Source organism: Python bivittatus, unplaced genomic scaffold, assembly GCF_059951505.1.
Source record: "Python bivittatus isolate LINGU-HERP-01145 unplaced genomic scaffold, Pbiv_v1 ctg000020_np1212, whole genome shotgun sequence".
Lineage (NCBI taxonomy): Eukaryota > Metazoa > Chordata > Lepidosauria > Squamata > Pythonidae > Python > Python bivittatus.
The window spans coordinates 68,415,976-68,432,566 of NW_028277030.1; the positions used below are offsets into that span (position 1 = coordinate 68,415,976).

General features: G+C 37.0%; 1 protein-coding gene across 1 annotated transcript in view; it reads right to left on the reverse strand.

Moving 5' to 3' along the window:
- TMEM244 (transmembrane protein 244) overlaps positions 1–14,789 on the reverse strand; it is a 28,366-nt gene extending 13,577 nt beyond the window's left edge. The window contains exons 1-3 of the mRNA XM_088150919.1: positions 14,732–14,789; positions 1,575–1,660; positions 1,186–1,259 (exon numbers count right to left, since the gene is read on the reverse strand). Of these exons, the coding sequence (XP_088007045.1) occupies positions 1,186–1,259; positions 1,575–1,660; positions 14,732–14,764 (193 nt within the window). The 5' untranslated portion in view covers positions 14,765–14,789. The remainder of the gene's footprint in view (positions 1–1,185; positions 1,260–1,574; positions 1,661–14,731) is intronic.
- Between the last annotated feature and the right edge of the window lie 1,802 nt (positions 14,790–16,591).

Here is a 16,591-nt window from a genome sequence, read left to right on the forward strand (position 1 = left end):
TTTTTTTATTATTATTGTGAGCCACCCAGAGTCACCCATTGGGGGAGATGGGCGGCATACAAATTCGAAAAATAAATAAATAAATAAATATTCTACATGTAGTCTTGCCATGGATTTGTATAAGGGTTTTACTATATTCACTTCCAAACTGATTCCAAACACAGAAACTGCTTTTTTTTAAGGGCATCTGCATTGTGAATTGGTGGACAAAATCCAAGTGTTTGAAAACATATAGACCTCAGAAACAGATAATTACAAAAACTATTTGTCTGAATTCATCTATAAATATACTGTATAGCAATAGTCTGTAAAAGAAAGTTTATTTATTTATTTACTTATTCAATTTGTATAGCCACCCAGCTCAAACTAGTGACTCTGAGTGGCAAACATTCATAAAAGCAATTAAACAGTTAAAACACAATATAAAAAAAGAAATTTAATACAAATAGCAGTCAAGAGATATTACAATCTGTCAGTGTCAACATATCTAAGAAATGCACTAACCCCATCCCACTCCCTCCAGAGGTCATCCAAGAGCACAATCAATGCCACTCAGTCCCATATCCAGGCCTGAATCCTGACTGAAAAGCGTCCAGATAATCTGCCTCATCCCTTTAAAGCTGCTGTGTGACCACTTCCTCTACAACCTTACCTAAAAAGGGGAGGTTTGAGATTGGACAAAAGCTGTTCAGATTAGTTGGGTCAAGTGATGGCCCCTTGAGGAAGAGGTGCACCACTGCCTCCTTAAGAGCCAGTGGGACCACCCACTCCCTCAAAAAGGAATTAACCACTGCCCAGACCCAATTAGGCATCCTCTCCCAGGCAGCCTTGACCAGCCAGGAGGGGCATGGATCTAACAAAGAAGTGGCCGAACTAACAGCTACAAGGACCCTGTCCTCTTCCTCAGGTGCAACAGGCTTGAACTCCTCCCAGATAACTATGCAAGACTCAGCCCCTGTAACCCCCACTGGCCCTGCATCAAGGCTGGAGTTCAACGCAGAGTTAATCCGCGTGACTGTCCTCCAGATGCTCAGCATATTCTGCACAGTGACCCTGAAGGAGTTATTGGTGGGATAATTTGTCTACAGTGTTTACATTTAAATTTAAATCATCTGCTTGAAACATTTTGATAGAAAAATTGCCTAGCAGTTTGAAGATCACAGAATAGCAAAGAAGAAAACTTACCTATATAATGTGGGTTAATCCATGAAGGTTTTGTCTTAAAATCAAAAGGTGCAAATCCATCCAACATTTGAAGTCTGTGAATATACAGTATGCAGCATGTCAACAAAGTCCTTCAGGAATATCTGAACAAAACATTTTGTTCTATCAAAGTCTCCCCAAATACAGGGACTCCCATATGTGCTGGATAACAAATATTAGGTAAGTCCATATTACATTCCAGAATGTAGTTTATCTAGCATGTGTTTTCATACCAAATTCAATTAGTAAGCATAAATGTACATATATACACATATGCCTAAGTGTTCCACTCAAAACGAATGAGGCCAAATTCAGTCTCCCTCACAGCACTGCATGCATTCATTTAGAAAGGTAGTTAAAAACCTTCTTACCTGAATGCTGTGAAACAAAAGCACAGGATTCCATAATACACAGAGTAGAATATTAGCACACATTTTAGCAGATTGAGCAAAATAATCTGTAAATAAATAAAATTAAATTAATGTCCTTTCTTAACCACCTTTTCTTCCAAATCACTTGAAAAATATCATAGTATCTGTGAGAGTGGTATGTGTTTGTGTGTGTCAGGGGACAGCACCAAGCTATCTGTGGCTGATCTGAAACAAAACAAAACCCTAAACAGGTTCAGATCCAGTTAGTACATAGATACTAATTTCATGAAATCTCAGGGCTGTATGCTAATGAGCATTCATAGGAGGCAAATGGTGACACCTGCATGATGACATCATTATGCAAATGCTACCATTTACATAACAGCATCAGACATTGAGATTCATGTATGCCATTGCATGTATGTCATCATCTTGGCATCAAGAGATTCTTTTATCTTATTTATGTATTTATTTATTTGTTTCACAGTTCTTATATTTTGCCATATTTTAAAGCAACTCCCCACAGTTTACCACACAGTATCATAAAAATGACCCATAGCACAATAATGCAAGAAAACCAAAAACCAATCTAGAAGTGTAATGATAGCACCTCCTACAAATCAAAGGTTCTGCAGCATAATTCTGTCGTGACAGCTTTCCAAAATGTAAGCTGGGAAGGGCCCATCCAAGTCTCGGGGGTGGGGGAGGTTATTCTATTGAAGTGGGCTAGCAATGAGAAAAAATGCTTCCTCCCTCTCCCTTCAGCAACTTCATGAATGGAGGGAACCATGACCGTCTCCACCCTAGATCAGCAGATCAAACAGTCTGGTTCCACTTGAATGAGACTCTGAAAATGCCTAGGAGTCAAGCCTTAAAGGGGTTTTTAAGTTAAAACTAGCACTTTGAATATCCACAAGCCTACTGAGTGCCAGTGCAATACCCTCAAGCTGGTGTCATATGGCTGCAATAATTCTCCCTCACCAGCAAGCAGGCAACTGTATATTGTACCAACTGCAGTTTCTGTAGAGTTGTCAAAGACAGCCCCATGTAAAGTTCATTGCAGTAACTGTCCTAGAGGTGATAAAGGCATGAGTTACTGTTAAGTATATTTTCAGAATGGCAGAATGTTCAATTAGATGTTTATTCAGATGTATGAATAATAAGAAAAGCTTACTCATGAAAATAAAACTTAAGTTTTGCTGTCTTTGGGTTTTGCAAAACATGGACTAGTCAACATTATAAAGGGATTATTATCTTGGATCCTAAGGCAACAAAGGAAAATAAAAGGAAAAGCCTCTCACTATCCTTCCTTTTACAACTGCTTGCATGCCCTGAAAATAGTCCAGAGAGGCACCCCTTCCTTCTCATCCCAAATCATTCAGAAGCACCATTGGAGCTTCTAAAAGGTTTTGTGGAGAGTAGAAGTAACTGTGGAAATAAAATGAGGAAATGTTCTTTCGGTGAACTTCCTTGGACTCAAGTTAATTTTTTGTTATGCTTGGGGGGAGGCAAGATGGAGGTAGGGGAACTCGGCTTCTATTTCACTTTGCTCTAAAATAACTACTGTAGTAGTGATAAAGCTATCGCTTTATAGCCAAACTGTGAAATGTATGAGTAGCAAGGACTTACATCTGATTTAATCCAGAGCACTCTGGGAGACTGATATGTTTTCCCACTGGCTGAATTACTTCCTCATAAATATTCTACCAGGGCTTTTTGCAGATGGTGAATTTCATGCCCACAAAGATCAGGAGCAGAATATTATTCTAGGACAAGGGCAAACAAGGAAGAAGAATTGCATCCACTTCTCCCAGATCATAGACTAGTTTTCCTGATGTATAGCAAAGCTAAATCATCCAGAATATATCAGGTTACAATATGGAGACAGGTGGAAACGGGTACAAGGTAAGTTGTAAGGGAATGTCACTTTTCTGTTGTTACGATCCGAGTCTAAGCCTAGTGAAAACTCTTACATAATACTTTATTTGTTTATTTATTTTCTTCAACTGGTATAATCACCCAATTTAGGATGACTTTGGGCAGCATAGAAACAAACTAAAAACAATCATAAAAAGCAATACATATCAAAACAGCAAAACAAATGGACAGCTGAAGACACCAATCAATATACTACCATGCGTCGTAGAGATGGGCTCACTCAACCCTCTGGCCCAATGCTGGAGAGCCAGTTATATTACAATACTGTGTGATGCAGGATTAGAACAAATGGCTAAAAATGAAAAACCTGAAAAATCTCATTGGAACTCTATTCCAGCAAGTCATCTGAATTGACCCTGAAGATAATCCATAATCCATCCAGTCCATTAAAAGTGCACTATATTCATTCGTAATGTTGTTGGCAGGATTGTAAAAGAGATTGACACAAAGTACCGCAATGCCATTTGATAGAAAGTTTTTAAAACAAATTGGGAAAAATCACCCAACAATCCTTCAGACTGAATCCTGCTGGTGGTTTCTTGTCTATCTTTTCAAACACATTTACATTACTATAGTATAATATATGAACTAGATTAAATTCCCATTGTTAGTTATCTGGTTTGTAACGGAGAACAAGGAAAACTAAACAGCTTTTTTTTTAAAAAAATGAGTCTGTGGTATTTAAAAGAGTGGGGAATTGCTGTGGCTGAAAAAATCAACATAACAACAAAGAGCTTTTGGGTTTATACAATGGAGCATAAGATTATTCAAATCAGGTCACTATTTATTATTTATGTTAACAGTGTCTTTTCTTTTTTAAAAATAGTTTTTATTAAAAGATTTTACATAGGTAATATGTAAATAAGAAGTACATTCAAAGAAAAAGATATAATGTGAAAGAGAGAACAAAAGAAAAGAAAGGAAGAGACAAAGAAATAAGGAGATAGAAAAAAGAAAAATAAATTAAAAGAACAGAAAATGGCTTCTGATCTTCCTCTTGGCAGTTATACATACAATTCTAATCAAACCTCTCTCTAAGATTACATCATAATTCCCTTCTTTTTATAACCCATTCTTTCTCATCATCAAATCCATAAGTCTATAATTGTAAGCCACCCAGAGTCATCCTCTGGGGGAGATGGGTGGCATATAAATTTAATAAAAAATAAAATAAAAAATAAAATAAAATAAAATAAAATAAGTCACAAAATCACTTTTGTTTTTATGCAAAAAGTCCATAAGGGTTTCCAGTCATTGACGAATGTCAGTAATGACCTTTCTCTAATCAAAGAAGTCAGTTCTCAGCAATTGAATATTAATCTTTAAAATCCTCTATATCCATGTGTGTATTTAAATCCAATTTTTAAAAACTTTTTTACATGTACACCAAGTATTATAGACTGTTCCTTCAGGTTGTTCACATTTCCAACATACATTTGGAATGCCTTTATACAGTCTAAATAATTTCTCTGGCATCTTGTACCAATGATACATCATTTTATAAAAATTATCTTTAAGATCATAACATAACATAACATAACATAACATAACATAACATAACATAACATAACATAACATAACATAATGTAAATTTCAACCTTTTGACCACATATTTTCCTATTGATCCACGTGTATATTATAACCAAAATTCTTAGCCCACTTTATCATACATTATTTAACCTGTTCTTCCATTTCAAATTTCAATAAATTTTATATATTTTAGCAATTACATGTTCTTCATTGGTACACAATTGCACTTCAAATTCTGTCTTACTTTGCTCCATACTGTAAGTCTTTTTATCCATTTTAAACCTTTCTGATAACTGTAAATGGGAAAATCATTAGTTGCTCTCTTGATTTAATGTTATATTCCTCTTGGTGATTCTCCAATAATTCTTGGTATATAAACCATTTGTCTTTGCCTGTTGTTTCTCTTCTGTAAAATGCTTCTTGTGCTGAGATCCATACAGGTGGTTTCAAGCACGGCCTGGGTTTATATCTATTCCATACTTATTCCATATTCTCAATATGACATGTCTAACTTTATAGTACCATAAATATCCATGCCATCTATACCTCAGGTCATGCTCTTCTAACTTTAAAAGTCTTTTGTTTCTCAGTAACACCCATTCTTTCATCCAAGCCAAACTTTTTTTTTTTGTTTGCAACTGGCTGCAAAATACAATTTCAAATCCAGTAAATCCAATGCTCCTCTTTCCTTTGCATCTTATAACATTTTGTATTTAATGTGTGGGTTTTCCCTACCACACAAATTTAGATATACTATTTTTTTCTCTTTTGAGGAGTATTTGTTCCATTTATATTCCATGCTAAGCATTTATAATCCATAATTATGCCATGATTTTAGAAAAATCAATACCTGTAGCGCCCACTGTAGTAGCATCTTCAGTGTCTTATTGTATCTGTTGTGGCATTTGTTTAGTCACATCTGTCATTGTCACTTCCATTTGCATTTCCTCCAATTCTTCTTTGAATTTTCCCAGAAAATCTCTTACTTTCTACATAGAGTTCAGTCTGAATTGCTGCTGTTTAAAAGTAAAAATCACCCCTTTCAACTTAACCTATCTAAATGCAATCTTTTTCTGTTTGAATGTGTGTGTCAGAAAAAAAAAATTCTTTTCTCTTGCACAGTATTCTAATTGGAATTTCCTTAAGTATAGTTAAATCTATATTATCAATCCTCAATCTAGTATTAAAATGCTGCTGCAGAACTTGATCTCTAGTCTTCTTCTTGACAAAGTGCACAAGGACATCCCTTGGAACATTTCCTAATTTTGTAAATCATGAATTAATCCTATAAACTTTATCAATCTCTGCCTATGTGTCATCTTCATCCCAATCCAAAATGTTAGACAGGGATTTAACAATCTTTTCTCTGATATCTTCCCCATGGCCTTCTGGAATTGCTCTAAATCTTAAACAAAAGTATTTTTCTCTCAGTTCCACTAATGCCAAGTTATCCAAATCTTTCTCCATCTCTCTGTTTATAAATTCTGTCTTACTTTCCAAAACTTCCACTTCATCATTAATTTGTTTTACACCTCCAGCCAAGTGTCCTAAAGATTCTTTAATCTTCTTAACTTCTTCTTTCATATTCTTTTTTATCCCTGCAAATCTTTCTTCCATTTCCTTTTTAAAAGCATCCAAACTATTGGCAACTCTTCTAGTCATCCTCTTGCCAAATTCCTCAAACATTTTCTGCAATAAATCTGGTGTGATGCCCTTATCTGTAAGTTGTTCTAGTGAATCTTTCCTTTCTTCTCCTATTTTTGCTGCTTTTCTTGTGGTTGCCACTATAATATTTATGGCCCAGAAGTGAAAGCATGTCAATTACTAGGGTGAAAGTAAAATACAAGCTTCTCTCTCTCTTTCTCCCTCTTTTTTCCTGTTTTGCTTTTCTCTGTCTTTAACATTTTAGTCCTAATGAGCTCTCCATAGCTACAGTCACAGAGTCTGGCTCATATTACCCTTATCTTATTTTGTAAAATCCACCAATTATCTACTTTCCTTAACAATAAACAATCAACATTCCCACAAAGGTCTGGTCTGTTTGTCTAGTTAATTTTACTATTTTCAAAGGCACTTCATCAAAGAAAAAAATTATTCTTCTGTTTTCTAAAATTACTGCCCCCTTTATCCATTTAAAACTTTCTTAAATCACAACCTTGTTAAGGTTTTTGCTTTTAAGTCAAAATCCTTTAAGATAGTATTTTTTTCTCTTCTTAATTCCAAAAAGAAGGTGATTCACCAAGTGTCTTTATTCTTTCCTGCTTGGAAGATCTCTCTTAAGTTGTAAATTAAATATCTCCAGAAGTGTTTAAGAAAGTGAGGCTTTTGCAGGTCAAGTGTCCATAAAGGTTGCACAGTGGTTTTGAGTGCGATGGTAATCCCTCAGCTTCCAAGCTGCTCAAGCCATGACTGACCACAAGAAGCTCACTTCCTGCAATCTCCACACAAGGAAGAGCTATCCAGAGCAGAAGTGGGTGATCTCTCGATCTCTCCTTCTCCAGAGAGAATTTCGTTAGACAGAACTTGCCGCCTAGCAGCCAATCTTTGCTACAGTGCTGTCTCCACTCGCAGAGATGCACACAGGGATGCCTAACTCACCATGGGTCCTCATCAGAAGCCATGTTAATAATGTCTTTTCTAACATATTACCTTCTTTTATTTTTTTTATAATTTTTATTGCTTTTAATTAATAACAAAAGGGAAAAAACACAAAAATAATAATAATACATAAGAAGAAGAAAGAAAATATTAAAAGGTGATATTACAAAAAGTGACAAAAATACAAGAACAAAAATAAAAAAAATAAAAATAAAAACTGTAGTATACCATTATATAGTAAATAGTTACATATCTATATATATTTATCTAATGCAAATATTATTCAAATGCATATATATTTCCAATACATTTGTATAACTGTCTTTTTTTTTTAACCTACTGTATTTTGTATAAATGAGTCACATATTTCATGATATTTGTCCATACAAAGTCTACGTCTATAGGAATCCACTCATAAGTGGCAAGTGCAATCAGGTCTTCAATCCATTGAGTGAATGGGACCATACATTTATCTTTCCAATGTTGCAGTATCAATCTTTTGGCCATAGTAAGGGCACAGAGAATCCGTTTACATTGTCCAGATGTCAAATTCCATGTAGTAGGTATATAGTTTAAAAGAATATTAACCTCTGAAAATGTTAGCTTTTGTTGCATGATCATGTTTACATAGTCCACTACTTTCTCCCAAAACTTATTAAGAATAAGACATTGTAAAAACATGTTTTAAAAAGGCATTGTCCTTATTACATCTCCAACAAAATGCTGTTTTTGACAATCCTTTTCTATACAAACGTAATGGAGTCCAGTAAATTCTAAATATTATTTTTTGTTGTATAAGTCATAGTTTAAGGTCCATTGACACTCCTGTTATAGAAGATAAGACACTCTCCCATTGTCTAGGCAATATAGAAACTTCTAGTTCTTTATTCCACTCATCCCTTAACATCTGCATATCAAATTGATTTATTGATAACAAATATCTATAAAAAGTAATAGTAGGTTTTTTTAGTTCTAACAGATTTAACAAGTTGTTCTAATATCTCAGGTGTCTTGGAAGCTGAGAATGCTCTGGTCCAAACATTGTTGTTAACAAATGTTGCAGCTGTAAATATTGCCATTGGGATACCTCCAACAGGATATTAACTCTTAATACAGCATACGTTAAAAATTTGTCTTCATCATCTATCAGTTGGTCCAATGTCAATGTCCCTGCTTTCATCCAATTTTTCCATATCATCAACTTTTTCCCAATTTTTAAATTTGGGCTTCCCCACAAAGTCAATTTGGCATTTTTTTTTAATTAGACAGTATGTTCCATAGCTTTCTAACTGACGAAATTGTTTCCAGAGATATTAGAGTTCTATTGTATTTAAATCCTAATACTGTCCATCCAAGCAAGGTGTTATATATGTGTATTCCAACGTTGGCCAGATCGGAACATTAATGCCAATTATTGGATTCCAGTATTTAACACTTGACAATCGGTTGTTGTTGTTGTTGTTGTTTAGTCGTTAAGTCGTGTCCGACTCTTCGTGACCCCATGAACCATATTGCGCCAGGCCTTCCTGTCCTTCACTGCCTCCCTGAGTTTGCTCAGTTTCATGCTCATTGCTTCAGTGATGCTATCTAACCATCTCATCCTCTGCCGTCCTCTTCTCCTTTTGCCTTCAATCTTTCCCAGCATCAGGGTCTTCTCCAAAGAGATCTCTCTTCGCATTAGGTGACCAAAATATCTGAGCTTGAGCTTCATTATCGATCCTTCCAATGAGCAATCAGGGTTGATTTCCTTTAAGATTGACTGGTTTGACCTCCTAGCAGTCCAGGGGACTCTCAAGAGTCTTCTCCAGCACCACAGTTCAAAGGCATCAATTCTTCGGCGCTCGGCCTTTTTTATGGTCCAGCTCTCACAGCCATACATTACTACTGGAAAAACCATAGCTTTGACTATGCGGATCTTTGTCGGCAAGGTGACGTCTCTGCTTTTTAATATGCTATCTAGGCTTGCCATAGCTTTCCTCCCAAGGAGCAAGCGTCTTTTAATTTCATGGCTGCAGTCTCCGTCTGCAGTGATCTTGGAGCCCAAATAAATGAAGTCTGTTACTGCTTCCATTTCTACCCCTTCTATTTGCCAGGAATTGATGGGTCCAGATGCCATGATCTTAGTTTTTTTAATGTTGAGTTTCAAGCCAGCTTTTGCACTCTCCTCTTTCACCCTCATCAATAGGCTCTTTAGTTCTTCTTCACTTTCTGCCATTAGGGTGGTATCGTCCGCATATCTGAGGTTGTTGATGATTCTCCCTGCAATCTTAATTCCGGCTTGTGATTCTTCCAGCCTGGCATTTCTCATGATGTACTCTGCATATAGGTTAAATAAGCAGGGTGACAGTATACAGCCTTGTCGTACACCTTTCCCTATTTTGAACCAATCGGTTGTTCCATGACCGGTTCTGACTGTTGCTTCTTGGCCCGCATACAGATTTCTCAGGAGACAGGTAAGGTGGTCTGGATAGTTCCAGATTTGGAAAACTGAATCCTCCTTCTTTGATTGGTAATTGCATTTTCTGTAAAGATATTCTCAAAATTGAAGAACCCCATAAAAATTTTCTGAACAAAGAATTTATTTTCTGAAAATATTTTCCAGATATTTGAAGAGGAATTCCTCTCAGAATATAAATTAATGTTACCTTCTTTTATATATATATATATATATATATATATATATATACATACACACACACACACACACACATATACATATACATACATACATACACACACACACACACACACACACACACTGTTCTGAATAGGAATATTGAATATGGCATTTATTTTGTTTAATTTCTTCCCAAAATTAGAGTCACTATGTGAGATGGGTGGCTATACAAAAGTGATAAATAAATAATAAAAGTAAAAAATAATGATTCTCTTTCTCCCTCTCTGTCATGCCTTAGAAACCACGCTTTTTCCTCTTTCTATTTCTTCCTCTTTTCCCATCTTGCTTTTAGTGGCCTTTTTTTAATGAAGAAACAAAACAATACAAAATACACAAGTGCAATTTAAAAATAAAAATGAACCAGGAAAGGGAGGAAGTGATGGAAAAAGGAACAAAAGAAATAATAAAAATGTGTGTGTCTGTGTGTATGCATACTTATAGAGAGAGAAATATAAGCACGTGCACACACATTCATATATACATTAGTGCTGTACTCCATTTCAGATTTAAAAGCTTTTTTTTTTTGTGCTTTGGAACTGATATGAGCACAAATGTGGCACCTCTTCTTTTTTTGGATATAATAATAATAATAATAATTATTATTATTATTATTATTATTATTATTATTATTATTATTTATATACCACCCTACTCCCAGCAACTCATGGCTGCAGGCTGCTTTGTTATTAGTCAAGAGACTTACCAGTTCACAGAAAGGCAGTAAAAAGAAAACAAGGAAGACTACCCAGGGGTCTTTGCAGGGGAAGGCACATTGAAAAAATGGGCAGAGCGTCAATCACACTATCGTGGCTTTTTCACCACACTCTGTTCACATCCCTGCTCTGACCTAATATATATTGGGGATACATGGACCATAGAATTCTTCTAAACCCGTCCCTTTCTTCATAATAAATCTTGCTAAAGAGGAGCTGTGAGACTCATGTGTGGAAACAGAATTACCTTCAGTTTTAGGCAGGGGCCAAGAGCCTGATAGCTTGACATCCATACACTCTTTCCCACATGCACATACATATATCATCCCAAATCATTATTCTCTTTTGTTTCTTTTTCTTTTGTCCCCCTATTCATGTTCCTTCTCAGTTCTGCCATTCTTAATGTTGGTCTTGCTGTTTTGTTTGTTTCAATTAACCGCCCAACCAAAAAAAAAAAACCAGAAAAAAATAAATAGAAACAAAATGAGGGGAAACCATGGTGTTTAAAACCTCAATTGCCAAGAAAGAAGGGCAGGGCACCCCAGACTGCTGTATGAGCTATGGGGTCAGTCAGAGACGCTTGAATGGAAAATGACATTGGCAGAATCTGGGAATATTCCTATAACCAGATCAGATCTGGGAAAGCAGATGAAGCAGCTGCGATGCATGGAAGGCAAAAAGCTCTGGGCTGTTACTAAAAAAAAAACAGAAAAAGAAAGGTCCGGGTTTTTAGCAAAACATGAGGGGAAAGTAAGGAGATACTAAGCAGTGTTTGTTAATGCCTGCAAAAAGGGGAAAAAAGGGAAAGTGTCTTATATTGCTTCATATGGAAAAAGAGAGGCACTATCAGTAATATTTGCTGAACATAAAAAGAAATAATGAAGTTACTGTAAAACCTCACTTTAATGGAAGCCTATTAACTAGGCTTTTGTCAGGTTTAGCCCAAGGAACTCCAAGAGACAATGCAAAATCAGTTCAACTATGTTTATTAGCTACAACCTCTAGCAAGAATCTTCCCAGACTGAAACCCCAGCTCCCAAGCCAGCCAGCCACAACACCATGAATTCTTCAGGGAGGTGCCAGCCTCATCCTCTTGTAGTTCCCACGCTCTTTCAGTGAACTAAGAAAACGCTTATCTCCCTGAGCCTGGCCTTCATAATCCCATTCCATCACAGCTTTAAGGGACAATACAGGTAGTCCTCGCTTACCAACCACAGTTGGGACTGGCAACTCTGTCGCTAAGTGCCATGGTCACTAAATGCAAAAACACATGACCATGATGGGCTTATGACATCACTTCCACTTCCATCGTTAAGTGAATCACTGTGGTATTTAAATGAGACATCACATGACCGCAACTTGTGATTTCACTTCCACGTTCTCCATTAACAAGCTTCCTGCTTGTTGGAAGCTGGTTGTGAAGCTCACAATGGTGATCATGTGACTGCAGGATGCTGCAATGGTCATAAGTGTGAGGATTGGTCACAAAGCTGTTTTTTTCAACTGTTGTAACTTCAAATGGTTGCTAAGGCAGTCAGTAAGTGAGGACTACCTGTATTTGCATCTGGACATCCTCTGAAGTAACAGATTAAGTTAATTATATCTGAAATAGTCCAGATGGTTCTTTTAGTTTTATGTTATTTCCATCAATGTATATAATTTGTGTCCTGCTGTAAGTATGCAAATGATATAATTTACATCATTTGGGTCAATTTACAAAATGACATAAATTGATGCAAATGCCATAAATTTCGAGTCAACGGACATTTGAGACTAGTAGATGCCCAATAGACCCAAATGGTCTATTAAATCAAGTTTATATTGTAATATTGCCCCAAAGGGATACTATGTAGTTTTTAGCCTAGATTAAGGGTGCCTTTATAGTAAGTTATAGGTTTCTGATTTCTCCATTCTGTCACATAAATGCTGTTTGAGTTCTTTTATTCCATTCATGGTAGTTAACAAGAAACACTACAAAAAAAGGACAGCATAGTAAAAGCAAGGAAATACTAGTTAAAATAAAGTCATAAGGCAGGGGTTCTTTAACTCTGCTGCTGCAGGCCCTAAAATAAAAAAAAGAAGAAGAAAAGAATTTGTAAAATACTACCCCCCTCAAATAAAACTAATAAAGAGTTCATTGGGGTTAGGATTGGGCAAGAAATAAATGTATCACTTTTAATAATTAAATGCTAATCTGTATATCACAGGGATTCTCAAACTTTATGGTTAGTGCAAGCAGAGCAGGGAGCAAAGCCAGGAATGAGTTTTAACTCATGCAAGTTTAGCCTCTTCCAGTTTTGTTGTTTTATTTTAATTGTGACCTCCTGTAAGGAAATCACAACCAACAGTTTGAGAATTCTGTCATAATGTAAAATTTATATTTTCTAAATGCCTTCCCAAATAAGAAAGTCATAACCATGTGGAAAAAAACATCAGGGGGCCAACCTATCCTCCTGGTTCAAGAATTTCTGCAAATTGGAGGCTTCCTGCTTTCTGAATTTTTGATGAAAAAGAGAGGTGGGGTGAGATTCTTCTCAGCTTTTGACAGGGTAACTTAAGCTGGCTGTCCTACTAAGAGGTTGCACAAACACTGTAGTAGATGAACACCCATTATAATGGATAAATGAACTTCTGTTTGGGCCCAATGATGAATGCATAAGTTTACAACTGCCTGGAGAATTGAGCTAAAGTCACTCTAGTAATATTATACTGTACTGTACTGTACTGTACTGTACTATACTATACATCTAGTAATATGCTATTATGGCCTTGATCTCTCAACACAATAAGGCATCATATGGTCTGCTTGGTTTGGCCTAGCATGTTGTGGGTACTCAGCCAATGCCACTTAATTCAATAAACTATCAATGGCTTCATGCAATCTGTGAACTCAGCCACTGTCTCTCCTTCTACTTTGCACCCCTTTTGGGTAGAATATGGTGTAAAACAATAGGGATAATCCTAGGAGGCTCCAATTATCTAAGCTCAGATATGTGGGGACTGCAACTGCTGGATTTCACAGCCAGTATAGAAATGCAGCAGAAGTTTGCTTTAAAGAATAGTTTTATAAATGTAGAAGATTAACAGTGCAAACTCTTTATAATTGTGTGCTGAAAATCTGTTTCTCCTGATGCCAAATGCTCTGGTCTGAATGTGATCCAGGAGCACTTTTTGACCTGTATAGATCATTTCTTTCTCTCCTCCTGTTCTTTGAATATGTATGTTTCAAGAGTCTGAGCCTTTTCATAAACACATGCACATATACACACATGTGCGTGTGTAGGCAATAATCTGAAGGTCGCAGTTTTCAGATTTCTTATTCTAGAAATGTTCTGCTGAAATCATCAAGGCTACTCCAGCAGAGGAAGCTGAAAGGATTTATGCAGCCGCTGGAGAGAATAAAATGTTAGCTGGTGATGCTTCAAAAATGTGTGTCTAGGCTATTTAAACATTTCTAAAGCACCTTTCAATTGCTTTCACTTTACATATTAAGCAAATCCTCTTTGATGTTACACTAACGGTTGACCAGCCCCATAAATAGTTCTCACTAGCACAACTCATTTTTACTTTGAAAGAATGACAAGGCTAACAAAACAGCTTATTGGAATTAAGGCTATTGTTCTCCCAAATACCTGCTATATGTCAGAGACAATAATGCTATGCAGAGTCCTTGAGTTCAATGCCAGCTTGATTTTCTTTACCTTTGTCTCAGCAGTTTTAAACTTGAAAGCCATGTAGACATGATGAGGAAAAGGAGAGTGGTGCAGGTAAGAACTGGAACTACAATATTAGCTGAAAGAAGCCACTATTTTTTTTTTCCAGTATTGGATGAGCCAAATGGCATTATCAGATTAAAGTGAACTGGGGCAAAAGCCATCTGTGAGCTGGCTGTAAGCTGCTAAAGTCCAACCCAACTGTCTTTTAACTGCTCATGAAATGGCCAGCTTTTGGAAATGCTCAGCTAAAACGCATCTCAAATCACTTTGCTATTAAGAGATTGCAGGTAACCTATATTTTCAGTTGTTCATTTCTCTCTAATATTAGGTCACAGAACATAGACCACTTATTCAATTTTGATTACTTTTCCAAACCCTAAAATATATTTAATAAATCCTACTAAATAGGATTTCAACCCACACCCCCACCAACACTGGCAGGGCATGCCACCATATATAAACAGAGCGCAAACCCTATTCCATTCTAGCCCTGAAGATGTTACCTAGCCAGGTAATGAAAACAACCAAGCTTAGAGAACCCCAAGGACTCCACAGTCACTCTCTCGCAGCCCTAGGAAGAAGCAGGCAAGGGCAAACCACTTCTGAAAAACCTTGCCAAGAAAGCTGCAGGGAATTGTCCAGGCAGTCACCAGTAGTCAACACTGACTTGAAGGCGCATATACACACACGTGTATATAGCCACTCTGGAAAGAGAAACTTATTGTCTTCTTAAGAAATATTTGTAGTGGTAAAGGAGAAAATGGTCCCTATTTTAGCCCACAAGTTCAATGCCTCAGTCCAACAAGGGAATCCAGGAACACCATAATCTAGCAAGAAATTTCAGAATATTTTCTATATGGATCTTACCTGATTGGTTTTAATATAATATAATGTATTCTTATATTTCTATCTTGGTCTAGGAGCTCAACTTGGTGCATATGTGGAGTCCCTCCTCATTTTACCTCCATAACTGTTAGTCCTGCAAGGTAGCCCAGACAAAAAGCACAACCATGAGCATGAGTACTATCTTTATTGTAAGGTTACATTAAACAGAATCTTGCATGACTGAAAGTGTTTCTCCCCCCGCTTCTGAAAGACTTCCTATGCCCCCCCCCCCCCCGTGGACTGAGCTGCCTCTTATCAGACTGTTGCCTAGCATGCAGATCTTCCTCCTGTCTCCCAATACATACCATCACAATAGCCAAAGCCCTCAGTTAGGGCTCAGTCCCAATCACATTGTGAGTTCCATGGTTGAATGTGGGTTTGTACATGTCCCCATCTCTCTAGTCCCAACCTAATAATAACAGCTACACCAGGCAGGAGAATTGTAATGTGTGAGTGTGCCTGTTTTTCCATTTCTCACATCTACACTTGGAAGCAAATGTCCCATAAGATATTCGATGTTTGCTGCAGGCAGGTTGGGGACCTACCTCTGGAATTTGGTGTGTAAGTGCCTTTTTGCCTACGTCATGGCTAGATTTCCTACCCCAGAAGGAGAAGGTTGAGTGGGGCATGTTCTGCTGGTGGAGGTGGTCCATGATCTATGCATTGTGTCACTATAGCAATTTTTTTCCAATCTGGCACCAGCCCAGGTGTGCTAGTATGCAATTCCCATCACTCCTAACCAATGCTGATTTTGGAAGAGGTTCGGGAAGTTGTAATCCAACACAATTACAGAGGCCTGCATTGAAGGAGGCTTCTTGCCATGTGAGTGTATTTGTATGCATGTACCAGTGTGGACTTTGTGCCATTCTTTGGACCTTCTCTCTCAGGGCCTCTTAGCAAAAGAGCCTTCCGTTTGTGTGTTGGTCCTGGACCAGGCACTCTATTGTACATCTTGCACAT